The sequence below is a fragment of the Gopherus evgoodei genome, chromosome 1 (genome assembly GCF_007399415.2).
Source record: "Gopherus evgoodei ecotype Sinaloan lineage chromosome 1, rGopEvg1_v1.p, whole genome shotgun sequence".
Lineage (NCBI taxonomy): Eukaryota > Metazoa > Chordata > Testudines > Testudinidae > Gopherus > Gopherus evgoodei.
The window spans coordinates 161,264,461-161,280,416 of record NC_044322.1 but is presented as its reverse complement, the minus strand read 5'-3'; the positions used below and the strand labels follow the sequence as shown (position 1 = coordinate 161,280,416).

The 15,956-nt window shown below is 37.3% G+C and overlaps 1 protein-coding gene across 6 annotated transcripts in view; it reads right to left on the bottom strand.

Annotated features, from left to right (window-relative positions):
* Positions 1-15,417, bottom strand: part of DSCAM (DS cell adhesion molecule) — a 662,018-nt gene extending 646,601 nt beyond the window's left edge. For all 6 annotated transcript variants that reach the window (XM_030577471.1, XM_030577483.1, XM_030577488.1 and 3 more), the window contains exon 1: positions 15,121-15,417. In XM_030577471.1, the coding sequence (XP_030433331.1) occupies positions 15,121-15,163 (43 nt within the window). In that variant the 5' untranslated portion in view covers positions 15,164-15,417. The remainder of the gene's footprint in view (positions 1-15,120) is intronic.
* Positions 15,418-15,956: the final 539 nt, after the last annotated feature.

The following is a 15,956-nucleotide window of genomic DNA, read 5'->3' as shown; positions in this document are numbered from 1 at the left end:
AATTATGGACAGCACCAGATTTGAGACACACGCAAGTTAAATGTGTATAGCTCTAGTGCAGGAATTATTATTATTTGTCTTATGGCACCTAGGAGCACTAGTCATGGATTGGGATCCCACAGTTCTAGGCACTATACAGAACAGAAAGATGAACCCTGCTACAAGGATCCTATCATTTAAGTAAAAGACAATAGACGGCTGTAAAAAAGGGAGTACAAGTAGCCAGCATGATAGGCAGCGGGCTCAGCATTTATAAACAAGACCACAGTACCAGAGACTAATTTTACATCAACCTATTTATATTTTTTAAAAGTTAAAGCTTGAGAAAGAGAGAGAAAAAATACATAGTGTACATTAAAATAGAACAGAGAAGCTTGAGTATTTTCCCAAACAGAAACATAGGAGAGTGCCAGATACATAGAACAATCAGGGCATGCAGCAGAGATCTGCCAAATTTACCAGAAGTTTTGTTATTTCAGAATGCCACTGAAGTGGCAAAGAGTATGAAATCATTTAGTATCCTAATTTTAAAGGATGAGAACATTTACAGCACTGTGTCCATGCGTGTTGTATTTAGAACGGGTCACTGTAGTGGTAAACTGCTGCACATTGCCAATCTTTTACCCCAAATAAACCCCTGTAATAGGATAGAGGAACTTCTAAAAACCCAGAGACACCATATAGAGAGGGCATTGGTGCTAGTGTGGGGATGGGGGGTGGAGAGAAGGGAGGGGTTGGTGAGGGCTGCCCCTTATGCTTAGGCTTAGATTTGTCCCTCTGGTACACGTGTGTGTTTGGCACAATGCAATTAGCTCTGACTTCCGTTGCTAGACACGATTAGTTTTGTATGCATTTAACAGCATAGACATTGCTCTAGGAAAAGGGAGTATGAGGCCCAGTTTTGGGTGCCACACTTTAAGAGAGATGTGAACAAATTTGAATGAGTCCGGAGAACAGCAACAAAAATGAGAGGTTCAGAAAACACGACTTATGAGGCAAGGTTGAAGAAACTGGGCATGTTTAGTCTAAAGAAGAGAAGGCTGAGGGGGAACATGATAACAGTCTTCAAATATGTAAAAAGTTGTTACAAAGAGGACTCTGATCAATTGTTCCCCATGTCCACCAAGGATAGGAAGAAGTAATCAGCACATGCAACCCCTCCCAGCTTGGTATCATCCGCAAACTCTATAACTGTACTCTCTATGCCATTATCTAAATAATTGGTGAAAATATTGAACAGAACCCAGAACTGATCCCTGTGGGATCCTACTCAATATGCCCTTCCCGCTTGACCTTTAAACACTGATGATTACTGTCTGAGTACGGTTTTCCAACTTTTTGTGCACCCACCTTACAGTAGGTTCAGGTAGGCAATATTTCCTTAGTTTGTTTATGAGATAGTCATGTGCAACAATACCAAAAGCCTTACTATATACCATACTATATATATATGTAAGTATAGTTAAAACAGCGCATCCATCCAGAGTGAATGTAGTTATATTGATATAAAGGTGCTTATGCTGGTTTAACTTATACCCATAAGGGAAGCGGAATAAATTACACTGGTATAAGCAACTTTATACCAGTATAACTGCGTCCACACTAGAAGTTGAACTGGTATAACTATTTCAGTAGAAAAATTACCAATCTAACCCAAATAGTTAAATCATTATAAAAACTGTGAGGAGGCCAGGCCTTACTGTGTCATTTATTATTGTGACTAGCATAATGTGGCCTTCATCTCAGCTGGGGCCTCTAAGTGCTACTGAAATATGAATAATTACAAATGAAAAGATCAGGATCTCCCAAGCTGAAGGTTTTGCATGTAGCCAAACTGTATAGCTACTTTAGCGTTTGTTGTGATTAACAGGTATATTCAAAAGTATAGAGGTGTTGGAGGGGTTTGTGGTTGTCGTTTTGGCAAACCTCCTCTGCTCATGTTACTGACAGTATGTGGATTTTCTCATATTAGTCGTGTGATGAGATATTAAAATCCACTATTGCTATATGACTCTGCCTTGTAAAGACTAGATGTGAAACAGGGGTGTTGAGCAACAGCACTTTTAATTAAACTCCCAGTCTCTAATCTTCCTCCCTATTTTGATTTGTACTTGTTAAAACACAAATAAAGAAAAAAACACCCTATTATATCATGGAACAGCTACAGTACAGGCTAAGTTGTTTTATGGACAACCTGGCAGGGGCTCAATAACACTTAATATGGGTTTCACAAATGGTTACTAGCACTGAAGGTAACAATGGGGTGGGGATGGGTAGGACCCAATATTCCCATTGCCTTGTTTTACCTTGCTCCGGCTGGGGTACAGAAGAGGGAGTTCCCCAAACACAAAGCTTGGCATCTCTTTGTTAAATCTGTCTCTCACATTTCCCCTGGGAGGAAGTTCAGTAGGATTCTCAATTGGGGAAAAACAAACAAACAAAATAAGATTTTGCACTATAATTGGAAATTAAAACAAAGACTTAAATTACAGGGTAAAGCAACCTCCCGAGCTACAACCCTTCCTGAACTCTTGCAGACACCACTGCCCTACAGTGACTGCTAGAACAAGCCACCGGTGCCTACAAATGTTATTGTCCTGACCTGACAAATATGGAAAAAGCCACATTGAAGCCAAAATGTCTCCCTTTTAAAGGCAAATATGTGCTACAAATTAACTTTAAATGCCAACAGTGCAGTCTCTGTTTTATTTACGAAGATTCTTTGAGGATCACTCCAAAAAAGGGCCCTAGTATTCAAGGGAAAGGAACAAATGCAGTTAAGTGTTAATCTTTTAACCACACCGAGTTTATGAATTCAGTATATTCTGTGTTCTTCTCTTGCTGGAGATTATCTACTGTACTTGACATGCAAAAACAAACCTTGATAAAACAGGGGAAGTGGGGTTTGGTGTGGGGGACCCTGACAAAATACAAAAACATTGTTCTACAAAGAAAAGTCTTCTGGACTCAAACATTTCAGCTTTGGAAAGGGAAGTATTGTTATGAGGAAATGTGAATAGAAATATCAACAGACAGAACTCTTTTCCCCCTTCTGTTTTAACCCTTTCCATATAATTCAGTTCAACTAGGGGGAGCCACATTTCAGGTCCTCATAATGAGGGTTAAAGGAAACAAAAAGGCTTCTCCTCCCTTTCCTAATGTCAAAGAGAATTAATGGTGCTTTTAAAATAGAAAACACTATCCACAGGAAAAAGCAAAAGCCTCGTATCAGACTGCAAACAGGACCGCTTAAGCACAAGGCATTCAGGCAATGGAAAATGCATTCAGAGCATTTAGCACACAGGATTAATCGAATTATAATTTAATCATCTGATCAAACACTAATTAGCACAATCACTTGAGGGGAAAAGCTGCTAGAGGAACAGACGAAGGAACACTTTAGGCACCCAGCACATTAATGATGCCAGATCATACACAGATGACTTTAAAAAAAAAAAAAAAGAAAAGAAATTGAGGTTTGTAGTGCTGGAGAAGCAATTTAAGTTTGTCACCTGGATTGCATGTTACTCTTTAACCCTGAAGAGATGTTGTCAGAACCAGATTTGCCATGGCTATGATTTCTTAATTTAGACGTTCACCAAATCCCAAGGACAGTTCTGCACTAGATCATCACAGGAAGATTTAAGAGTGGGCACATATTTTAGCCCATACAATTTTATCATAATCATCTCCAACCTTATCCTGAGAGTCTCCTTTACGCCCCCCGCCCCCCCCCCCCCCCGCACACACACACACACACGCATGAGTGTTTAAGGATAGATCACTTGGATGACCTTCAGGGATACAGTAAAGTATTGGTGTCCTTTTACAAACCCTGCATTTGTAGTAATTAGTCCAATGCTGCACTGCTTGCTTTTGGTGGCTCAGTTAAAGGGAGAGTGAGGCTGAGGGGGAAAGGAAAAAAGACCTATTAAGTGATGTTCTCTGTGTAATAAAATAGTGAAATTTGGTTGTAAATCCATTTCAGTTATAAAAGAAGAAACAGCAGAAAATTTCCTGAAGCAGCAAAACATTAAGCATACCCTTGATGTTTACCTGAGTAATCAAATGACACTCATTTGTATAGACACCATGGGGGAAATGTAGTGACAGAAGGAAACCTGGAAAATATTTTAAACAGTATTTTTTTAAAAAGTCTATTGTATTTGTTTTATTCTGACAAAAGATGGGATATGAGTTATTTTTAAGGCAACCAGTTAACCTTTTCAAATTGACTGTTCTAGTTGAGTTTAGTAGTACTAAATATAGTGACGTGGGAGTTTATTATATGTTAGTGAGCAAGCTCTGAATGAAAGAAATTCCCTACAGTACAATATAACCTAGTAGAATAATTAGGCGCTACCTACATTTTAAAGATTCCAGATCATAAGGGATAAACTGTGAGCTAATTTAAATTGACTATATCCCCCACTAAGGACTTCTATCGATAATCCTTTAGGCATCTCAAAATAACTTTACATTAATAAAAAAGGCAACCAATTACAATACAGCACTCATTATTTTCCCTACTATTTTTCTACATTATGCTTAGAGGGGATGCTATTTTAAAATATATAGTTCAGTATGCATAATTTAAAAATCACACCCCAAAGTACAGTATGCATTTTCTGTAGAGGAAAATTATTACGCCAAAAACAAAACCTCAAGGGCTATATGAACAGTATAGTCATCTAAAAATAAAATAAAGAGCTGAATCTTCTCAGTTTTTAAAGATGTGTCACTAAAGATCTCTTTGTGCTAAAGGAGCTGGTACAATTCAACTGACTTGTTTTGCTGCTGAGCCAGTAAGAAACACCCATGTTGCAAACATTCCTGGTTTAAATCAATCATTCATTCATGCAGCAACAGACCGATAGCCCACTTAGTTGTAGAACGGATCCCTTGATGCATGAGCTACAAGATTTTTAGAATTCTTTTTTTGGAGTTTTTAATTACTTAGTTTAAATCTACACTTGTTTTTACTGCATGCTAATTTAAAAAAAAAATCAAATAAACTCAGGAGACTGTCATCTCAGAACAATCACACTGGGGGGAAAGGGACAGACAGTGGGGAAAGAACAGCTGGTAACACAGTTGAGACTACTGCCAAGGTCAGAGATAACATGGTACAGGAACAACAAAAATTCTCCTATTGGCTTATCATTACACAGCAATCTTTAGCCAGATAACAGCATCCCCTGCTGGTATCAGCAATGTACCTCTATACTCTGCAGTCTGCTCCTTATTCAAAGGGAGCTGCCAGTATTGCCCCAGACCATTTTATATAATAACTCAATGCTTAAGTTATTCATTTCCGGTTCCTATCAATTCACTACAGATAAGACCTTGCCACACATGATATATATCACTTCAAAAATATATATTTTAAATAACTTTATTTCAGTTGCAAAATCAAATATTAGAAGGTTAGGAAAGGCCAGATTTATGATTGCTCATGTCACCTTAATTCTGCCCCTTTGTGTACTCATGCCATGCATTAAATGCAGCAGGGCTCCTGTGGGAAAAATAGTAAATGATCATGTAAGAATAGATTAGCAATGCAGCAGACTTTTGCCACTTGAGATACCAGACTAACTGCATCAGCCGGCAGCAGAAGGCTGCTATCCCAGAAGGTGGATGGGTTTCTCTAACTCAATAGCATTATCTGGTCCTCCCCTTCCCCCTGCTACCACTTACCTTAGTGCAAATTCTTTCCCCCTTTACTTGTTACAACTGCTGCTGTTTCCACTTCATCCTGCCCCCTTTTTTCCACTATGACCCTTCAGTTGTCTTTGCTCCTTTCTACCTCCTCTCAACACAGCTTCCTTCTTTACCCTCTCCTCTCTCCTACTCCAGCAACTCTTGCCTGCTCCCATTTGCTATTTGGATTATCCCCCCCCAAAGCTGGCTAGAAGTACTTTTCATAATAAAAACAAATAAAGTGAAAATAAACCCAAAACTAAACACCCAACCTCAATAAATCTGCAACTAATATGATGTGAGCCTGCCCTTATCCTGATCCCTTTGCTTGTAGGTTGTACCTGTTTGCTTCTCTTCCCACTTCCTCAAATTTTGATTATAGGCTTGTTTGTACAGTGCCTAGCACAATGGGGCGGTGATCCAGATTTGGGCTTTTGGGTCTACCGCAGTACAGATAATAATAAAGGAGGAAAGGGATGTTGCTTGGTGCATCTAGAAGAGGGAAACTATTTCAAGCATGCAGCGAGAGTGAGAGGAAGGAGAGAAAGGGAATCTTCCTATATATGTGAAGCTAAAAGTGTGGACTGAAGTTTAAAAAAAAAAGTATACTAAAAACACCACCAGAAATACCTAAAATAACCTACACCCTGGTTAGGGGCTCCCAGATTAATGGGTGGACATTATGATACAGCATCATTAAATTTCAGTTTTGCCAAATGTTGTGCCTGTAATCCAACAACTTCCAGTTCACCAGGCCCAGAGAGATGCACAATTAAACAAAACCTTAAGGCAGCTAAACACAAACCAAACATTAGAGCAGGACATGATTCTTAGTAGTAGTGGGATTTGGTACAGTGCTCCTGGGTTCCCTCTGAGGATAAACCAGCATGGGCCTTTTCTATTTAAAACGTGTCCCTTGTGTATATCTAAAACTGGCCTGGATTAATAACTCCCTTGTTTCCTCTTTCACCACCATTAGCCTAACCTAGCAGAACAGCATATACTTCCCCTCTCTAGCACATGTTCTGGTCTCCCCGTCTTTATGTGCCAACAGCCAGTGAGTGTTTTGTTTCTAGTCAAACAAACAAGCAAAGATCCAAAACAAAAAATAAGAGTGGGAGACACTGTCAGGTTCAGCTAGTCACATATGATCTTAGAGAGACTTGGTGGCCCTGGTTTGAGCCAGTATATAATTTGGAAGTCCTTCCTCCTCTCCCTCTGCCCCATCTCTATCTTCTTTTAATCTTCTTCATGCCCTGACTTAATAGGACTTAAAACCATGCTTAAGTGCATAAAGATGTTTTCCTGAATTAGGACAATCAATAGTTTATCCCTTGTTGCTGCAGTTGCACAGCAGTCCACGCTAATGGCAGAACCTAGGATGAGATATCATGGCCTGGAGAAAAAGTAATTTAATATTTTTATTCTTGGCTGCTCCATGGCACAATTTCTAAATTTACGGCAGGTTACATAAATTAAAAAACAAAAAAAACCCACCACCTTTCTCTGCTTTCAACTGTAGAAAATAACATTGTTGAAGTCAGGTGAGAACAATGATTTCTGATTGCCTAACCCATCAGGGAAGGGAGATCAATTAGATTCAGAGCTAGCATTTCTAGTTTTATACATATCTGCTTTTCCAGACAATGGAAGGTTAATTGACTCATTTCAGAGAATACTAACCCCACTTTGTGACTTGTCTACAACAGGGGATATTACAATAACAATGTACGGGTTCCTCAGAGGTTGCATGTTTCACTGTATGGCTGGTCCTCTCAACCAGCTTATATCCTTGGGTTCACACACCTACACCCCACTTAGACTCTCATTTAGTATCACAGAATGATGCTACTAAACAACTAGTGGCCTCAAGTTAGTTAAAATATGTCCACCATGAAGATACTGCTTAAGAGCAGCATTGAAGCTAACGAGTCAGTGCCAACCTCCATGAAGTCCCTTCATACTGTGCAACTATAAAATGAAGCAGTGAGTGCAGCCACTCTGCACTGGGAAAGAAAGAAGTCCTTAGCATGCAGACTTCAACATAGATCAATCATCTGCAAACACAACATGGCAGCATTTCTTTTCCCTGGAATTCACACCCTGGGAGATGCTTGTCGCAGAGTTGCTCTGTCTATGCTTTATGCATCTTTACTCATAGCTATGGCAATTATAAAGATAGACACCAAATTATTCAAAGCTTCAATGCAACGCATTTTAATTTGGGTCAGAATGTATTAACAATGCTATCTGTTCCATTAGAATATTTCTGGTCATTCCAGAAATCATGTCTCTAATTTCTTATTGTGTAATAATACCCACCTTTTAAAGGCTGTTTGTCTGTTTAAATAATTATTATTTCTTTTACCCCTACCTTAAAAGAAACTAGAAAAGAAATCTGTGGGAATATCACTTTTCAATATTTGCTGACAGTACAAAGAGAGGTATCATAATTTAAGACAAACATTCAGTACAGGATTAATGTGTAATTAAGTGTAAGGAGAAAGCAGCATCTAAAGTTGGACATTGGAGCGAGCATCCTGTTCTTCCATACACAGTAGTTTCCAAGCCATCACGCATACTGTACATAAGTTTGTCCCTGCTTGTAACACTGACAGCGTTAGATTAACAACTGCGTGCTTGGTCTTCATTTTAGGTGATGCAGCGCACATTCAGATGCCTTGAATGGTATTTCATCAACATAGCCTCTGAGCTGCTGCAATTCTATTTGTTTGCATCTGGCTTTGTAGCTGCCATTTAAACATGGACCAGGAGTGCCACTCCCAGCGGTGTTCCTGTGCTCCACTGTGTTCCTGAGCTCATGTGTGGACTGCCCTTCTAGAATGTTCAGCAGATAGCCTGATCAGTGATTCAGCACAGTTTGCTGCACTGCTCTCTCCCCGCGTTACTAGGATGCTCCAGGGATGCAGGCGTTTAGTATGGAGGTGACTCTCCTTCTCAAAGCCACTGCATTTAAAAATGGCTTTCTATAAATAGGACTGCTGGCTCATTCTTAAATCTTAATCTCTGCCTCCTGAGTAAAAATAACTTAAATAGGGACGCAGGCAAGAGTCGTTAATCTGTCATTATGACTATCCATCCACTAGCCTTTCTTTCTTCCTATCTCAATGTCTATGTCCTTAATATCTGTTCTCCCATTTCACTATGAGATATATTTATGCAGCCAATTTTCTCTTTTTCTGGTGATTAAACCATTACTTTAAAGGGCGGAAATATTCAGAAAGTCATGAGAAATGAATGACATATGATAGCTGGAGATCAGTGTAAAAAATCAAACAAGTATCTGTGGAATGTGTGGTTTACTTTTAAAGATCATTCTCTTCAATGCTTTTTTGTGATACGAAAGGCTCTTCTGAAACCAAGCTTTAAATGTGGTTCCTATAAGACAGTGTAGGCCCATGAATTAATGAAATGAGATGGCTCTGTAAATAAGCGAGGTTAAGAAGGTGGGGTTTATTTTATGGAATAATACAAATAATGTAACAGCCTTCACTCACTCATTCACCTTGGAGTAGGTATTCAGGATCTTGTAGTCTGCAGTACATTGGAGAACCTTATTGCTCAAGAGGGTTCTGTTGCTACTTTTACAAAATTATGGTATCAGTAACTGTATAAGGAATAATAATTTAAAAAAATAAATTCCCACATCTATTTAAGGAATTTTCATTTTGCCATGCTATAGGAACTGCAATACTAAATCAGAACCAGTGTCACACTTAAAGAAAAGATTCCACTCTAAAAATAGCCAGTACGAGATTCTTCAACGGAAGCTGTGTGATGGATAATGCATACAATAATCTGGCTTTAGGGTAAGTTTCTTCCTAACCCAGAGTGAATAGTTTGCCTATGACCTGAATAATTAGCAATGCTACCACTTTTAAATAATAGAGCTAACTGGAAAATGGATTTCCAGTGCCATGAAGGATTTAAAAAACACAACACATACACATTCTGAATGGAGAAAAAAGCCAAAATTTCCAAATTTCTCACAAAACAAAATTCTGAAGAAAAAAATCATTAAGGTGTTTTATTTTGATTCATTTTAAATATTTAGTTTCAATTTTGACATTTTATTTTTTTTTTAAATTATATATAAAATAAAGTAAATTTTGGGGTGGAAAAATCAAAACTTTCCATTCTTAAAATGTTGAAATGGGATTATTAAACATTTGCAAAAAACATTTTTTCTATTTTTTTTTCAAAACAGAATTGCTAAAACTGGTAAAATTTTACAACAAATGTCAGTTTTATTGAAACACTAGCTTCTGACAACAAAAAAAATCAACTGGTTCTACAAAATAATAATAATCCTAGCTTGTGCAACTGCCAAAAACATATAGGCCTTTCTGGTTTAGAGTTTTGTACTGGTGCCCATCCCGGTAGTATCTGATCATTTATAATACAATGGTTTGCAAACACCTTTGAAAATCATGCCATACATTTCTGGCGCTGCTATAGACTGTTTATACCACTAATCATGTCAATAACTTCTGACTCACCTTATCGAGCTTTGGGGTGCTGAGAGAGGCTTAGACCAAGATTTTCAAAAATGGAGCCATAAAGTTAAGCTCATAAGTCCATAATTTAGGCACTAAATTTAGGCCTGATTTTCAAAAAATGCTGGGGACCCATTAGCTTAAATTAAAGAAAAGGCCTGATGGTTGATGGTGTGGAGTGTTGAGTGGTACCTCTATAAATGACATAATTCAATACAGTGTGGAACTGCTGAGTGTAGGCAGGTTAAAATCAATCAACCAACCTCAGACTATCCATTAGCTTTCCCACTCACCATTTCCTTTGGCCTTTAATACCCTAAAAGCCTGATGCTGTACCACTGAAGGGTAGGGAGTTTTACCGTTGTCTTCAACAAATGCAGAATCAAGCCTCAAGTTCTCATTACAGCTTATTGCTATTTGTGGAAATCAACCTCTTTTTAAACTTTAATACAAATGTAGCCTCTAGATTTCTTGTAATTAATAATTGTTATTCAATGCTCATAGGAGGAAAAGAAAACAGTATAGCGAGCTCTGCAAATTAAAGGGATAGTGACCCTGCAAGACAATCTACCTTCATAAATCCTCCCTTCAGTGACTGTTTATTCCAACTGTTGTTTTGAAGTGTTGCCAGTCTTGTGTGGTTTGCTGCCCACTAGTGTCCTGTGATACTGACACACTAACATGCAGGCATGATGTCGTAGTATCTCAGTTTGTGTTTGGTGAAGCTGGTCAGGAATTCTTAATGTGCAGTAATTGCTATATTCTGGAATATTATTAAAAACGTAAAGAAGGGAAATGAGTTCTCTTTTAAAGTGGAGGAGCAGATTTCTGTTGCACTCTGTCTAGCTTTCAAATTAATGCAAATTTCATTTTAATCACTCAGTGATCAACTAATACTTATTGCAAGAAAAGAATTAAAAGCCTCAGAAGTAACAAGGTCAAAATCAATCAGTAAGATTGGGTTATCCACAAACACGTCAATAACTATATATCAGCACATGAAGTATCTTACTACCTGAGAGCAAGGCTTTGGCTACTCAAACTATATTTTGATGTCACAGCTATTCAAAAAAACCTTCCATTGGGAGGAAAAGCTCCATTTATATCAGTAAAGGTGTTAGCTCTCCTGTTTGTTTCTAGCAGTACTGATCACTGTTTCTTGTGGCAAGTATTCCTATTACCTCTGTTGTTCGTTCTTACAGTTTTTGTCTACTCCTTCTGCCCCCATCCCAATTTACAGTCTGGCTCTTGTCCTGCTTACAGTCTGATATGCTAATAAAAACTCATTTGATATATCAAAGATGGACATGTGCACACTGGGATTCATGCATTATGGATACAAAATGGAAATCATTTTAATGGGAATTTATTTTTAGTATCAGCTGTACTCTATTGGGTACATTCTGGTGTTCCATTGATTTCAACACAGATCAATGGACCACAGGCAAACAAGAGTTACAGTGGAAGAGAAGCCTGCAAATGGTTTCAGCATATTTATGTCAACATATTAAAATGTTACCAAGAAATACTGACATTTGAATACACAGAGCAATAGCATGTCTAGCAAACACATTTCAAATAAGCCAGTGTATTGCTAGGTACAGGAATTCTGAAATGTGTAAAAAAAAGTTTGACCTTATTTTTTTCCATGAAGTAATCAATAAAATATGCCTATACTCATTGGGATTGGACTAAAGTGGCTTTTTTCACTTATATCAATAATTTTAAATGCTTACTTCTAGAATATTTTAATACAGTAACCCAGAAGGTAAATTCTCAGTGTGTTGCTCAGGGTTATAACTGCATGACTCACCTTACCATCAGTTGAAGTTATTTAGCTTAATTCACTGTTTTGAAAGAGTATCTCCATCTTCTCAAATGGGTTGACTGTATTTATGGTTAATAATACTTTTTTATCCATGTTTTAAGAAACCAATAGTGTTAATAAATAAAATCAGTAGTTAGAAATAACAATTGCAGTTAGAATTTGGAAATTTTGTTCCAGAATCCTATTATTTGGATATTGCTGGTGTACTAATATTCTATTGCACTCATAAGTAAGATATTTTACAGACAGTAAGTCCATTCAATGAAGGTACCATTTATCATGATGAGATTTATTTGTGCTGAGTGAGTATAGGGAGATATGGGGGCCAATCCCGCTGTCCTTATTCAGATGGCTCCCAGGGACTCTCCAACAGAAATTTTGCTAGATAGAAAGATTGCAGGTTTGGGCCCCATGGTTGTTAAATACAAAAGAAAAGAAATTAAAAATAGTAGTTTTACCTGCTATACTAGATTTTTATTTCATTTTATAATATATCTAGACCATAATTAGATTCCACACACACTTCGGTGCGAGAAACACATGCGTGTTGTAAGTAGTTTTGTGCATTTCCCTGGGGACTTCTGAAAAGCAGGTGGGTAACCGCAATAACAGAAGTCAAGCTTCAAGAGTTAATTTTTATACAACATCATAAAAGAGTGCCACATATTGTATAACTATATAACATTTGTATTTGTGTATACTGCCTATACTGTATTTTCCTTCAAACACAAAGTATTAATCATTTTCAAAATATCACCAAAATCTTACTAGAGTCATGTGAATAGTGTATTCTAAATTCAACAGTGTAACTTTAACAATGAGCATTTGATGTTTTAAATGCTGCCAGACAGTACCTCAGGAAACACTTATCACATGTATTCTCATAGTATATATTTATCCATAACAGCCCTAAATGAAGAAGTATCATCTTCCCAGATTTAATGCTGGTATACATACCCTGTGTGTGTGTACATATAAGAATCTGCAATACACAGAGAGAGCTTACTATCTTATATTTACTATATCATTGAAAATTAATGTCAAAATACCCCATTTTAACCAGTTTTTAAGTTAATAAAGATTCACTGAACCATCCATTAGATATTTCTAGTGTTGTAATATTTAAAAAAATTGTGGTGTGTATGTACCATGTATGTATGTATACACACAGAGTGTATGTATATCAGCATAAAATCTGGGAAGATACATGTATCTTCTGTGTTTAGAGTGTTAAGGATAAATACGTATTCTGATAATTTTTTATGTTTAATTTTGGTCCATACTTGTGAATGTTGAAACTGTGACATTGCTGCAGACTACATGAATAAATGAGAGAAACTGTTATTCATACAATTTCAACCTTAAAAAGAAAACAACGTTAATTTATTATTCTTCAGAACTGCAGATTTTTTTTTCAGATAGTCTACATTAAAAGTATGCAATTTAAATGGGTGTGAATTCATGTGCGTGCAGGGTACACATGTATTTGTCTTTTAAAGACCTACAATTTTTGGACACAAATGTTGCATTTCTAATTTTCTATGCAAATCCTTGTTTAACTGAATAGCCCTGATAAGCAAATATACTTTCACAGTGATCCTGTGTTATTAAAAGCAAATATTTTCTCCAAGGTATCTGCCTGCAGTGGATACAGAAAAGGCATAGTGCCATCTGACAAAATAAATAAATACATTCTTAATGCCAGAACTTATTGCAATGTCTTACTGCTAGGAGGATTTCAAAATAAAATAAAAAGTTTGGGAGTTATTTTGATGATTTTACATTGTACAGGATACTGTGCATCAAAACATACTTCTCGATGCATCTTCCTTACTCCCTTACCTGCCTTCCTGCTTCATCTCTTATTGCCTTAATTTTATAATATTTCTTTCTATTCATACTGGATTTGCTTTGCCTGTCAATGTATTTTCCCATCGAGTATATACCTAAGCAAATGTGAAGGCACTCTCATCCAGCACTCATTCGTCACCCTTTGCTTGGAGCTTCAATTATATTTGTATATTCCAGGGAAAATTTTACACTTTACCCTGAGATTATCCCTCATTCATTCATTCAAGCAACATTTTCCTATTCTGTCTGGTTTGCCCATTTTGAAAATTGCGTGCTTAATCTTTCCATTTTAACTGCCAGTGTACAATGAATTTTAGGCAGAGCTATGGTCTCAAATTTGAAAATAGGAAGGTAAAATAATAGGAATAACTAGCATCACAATATACAGCACAATTTGTTTTCTATCCTAAAGATACTATATTTATTTGCATATAGTTCAATATGCACCTTAGGATGATACATATGATCAAAGACTAACTATGCAAGTCTAAGTATTAAATATATAAAACCTCACCTGTATTAATAACAGCATTAAAACCTGGGAAAGCATTTATCTATTGCAGAGGAGTACACAATAAGGGTTTATTTTTTATTGTCTTTCCATTGTTATTTCCCCTTCATAACTTTGAAATTGACTGAAAGAGTCTTCAATCTTTTTTAGATGATGTAATGCTTACCAGTGCATATTTTTACATAAATGAGTGTGTTGAACACATAGCAGGTACCTTCTCAGAGAAATGATGGCAAGAGGAAATTTAAAAATATTTTTCCTTAAATAAAAAGCCTGCATTATTTTGGTCAAATCACATGACAATTTAAGAATTGAAATATAAAAACATTAAAACAAAATCAAAATCCAAAAGCTTGATATACAAGCCCTTTAAATTCACTCAGTATGCTCTTACAGATTGATGCTCTGCTTGGCAAAATTCTGTACTTTTTTCAGCCAAAAAAAGAAAAATTGCATCTATCCCTATTTCATCAAGTACAGTTTTATTCTGAATGAGGAAGTTATATTGTAACACACTTAGGTTATGGGCACTTACTTTGCTAGGTAAGATAGTTTAAATGATTACAGAGCAATTTCTTCCTTCTCCCGACAGCTGCTAACAACCAGCGCGATGCTTTAAACACAAAAGATAAAAAATCATCCTATTCCCTTTGACACCCTTCCCAATTAGCTGAAATAAAATGAATCACAAACTAAATGATTATATTGCTCACCATTCAAGATGCTCTGGAACAAGAAGATAGCCAATATCCACATGCCCCTGCTCCTTTCTATCCTCCCAGCTATGTGCTTTTAGCTTTCCACTCTTTTCCTTGCTTTCTGTTTCCCTGTTTGTCAACCGCAAGGTTAAAGCTGCAAGCTAAGAGGGAAGATCAGTCCAGCTTATTTTGCTGGTAGCAGTGTAGCTGCTTGGAGAATGCGTGTATGTGTCTGATTGTCCTTAAAGCAAGTGATCTGTCTCTCCTTTAGCTTCTGTTCTCCACTGACACTTGCTTTCTGTTTCAGAAAGATGCAGCTAGAGGGAAAAAGGAGGCGGGTGCTTTAATGCCAGGTGTGTCATTAGCTCAGGGAGACACCAGCAGGTTTGCAGAGGCAGGTCCACAGGTGAAAAAATCCTCCATGCAAGCATAAGATCATCACTGGTAATATCCAACTCAGATCTGCAGAAACCAGGCTGCATATACACCACCCTTCAACCACCACATCCAGGCAGCAAGCAAGCAGACTGACACATCTTTCCTCTCCTACAGATTTAATCACATTGATCCCTCTGCTAACCTTCTCTGCCTCTGAGCAGAACAAAGTATTAACCCTATCACAAGCTTCTGTCAATTTTAGCCCTCTGCAGTCTTAAAGCAGCAGAAAGTATCCATAGCCGGGAGAAAAACAAGACGAATAGAAGAACATAGTAGAATATTATACAGTTCTATAGTTGGCTGAACTGCGTCCGTTTGGCATCAGCTGAGTTTTATACGACTAATGTGTTGACAAGTAGTAGGGGGTGGCACTTCTGGAAGGTCATAGCCTAGACACAGAAGCATGTGAAATA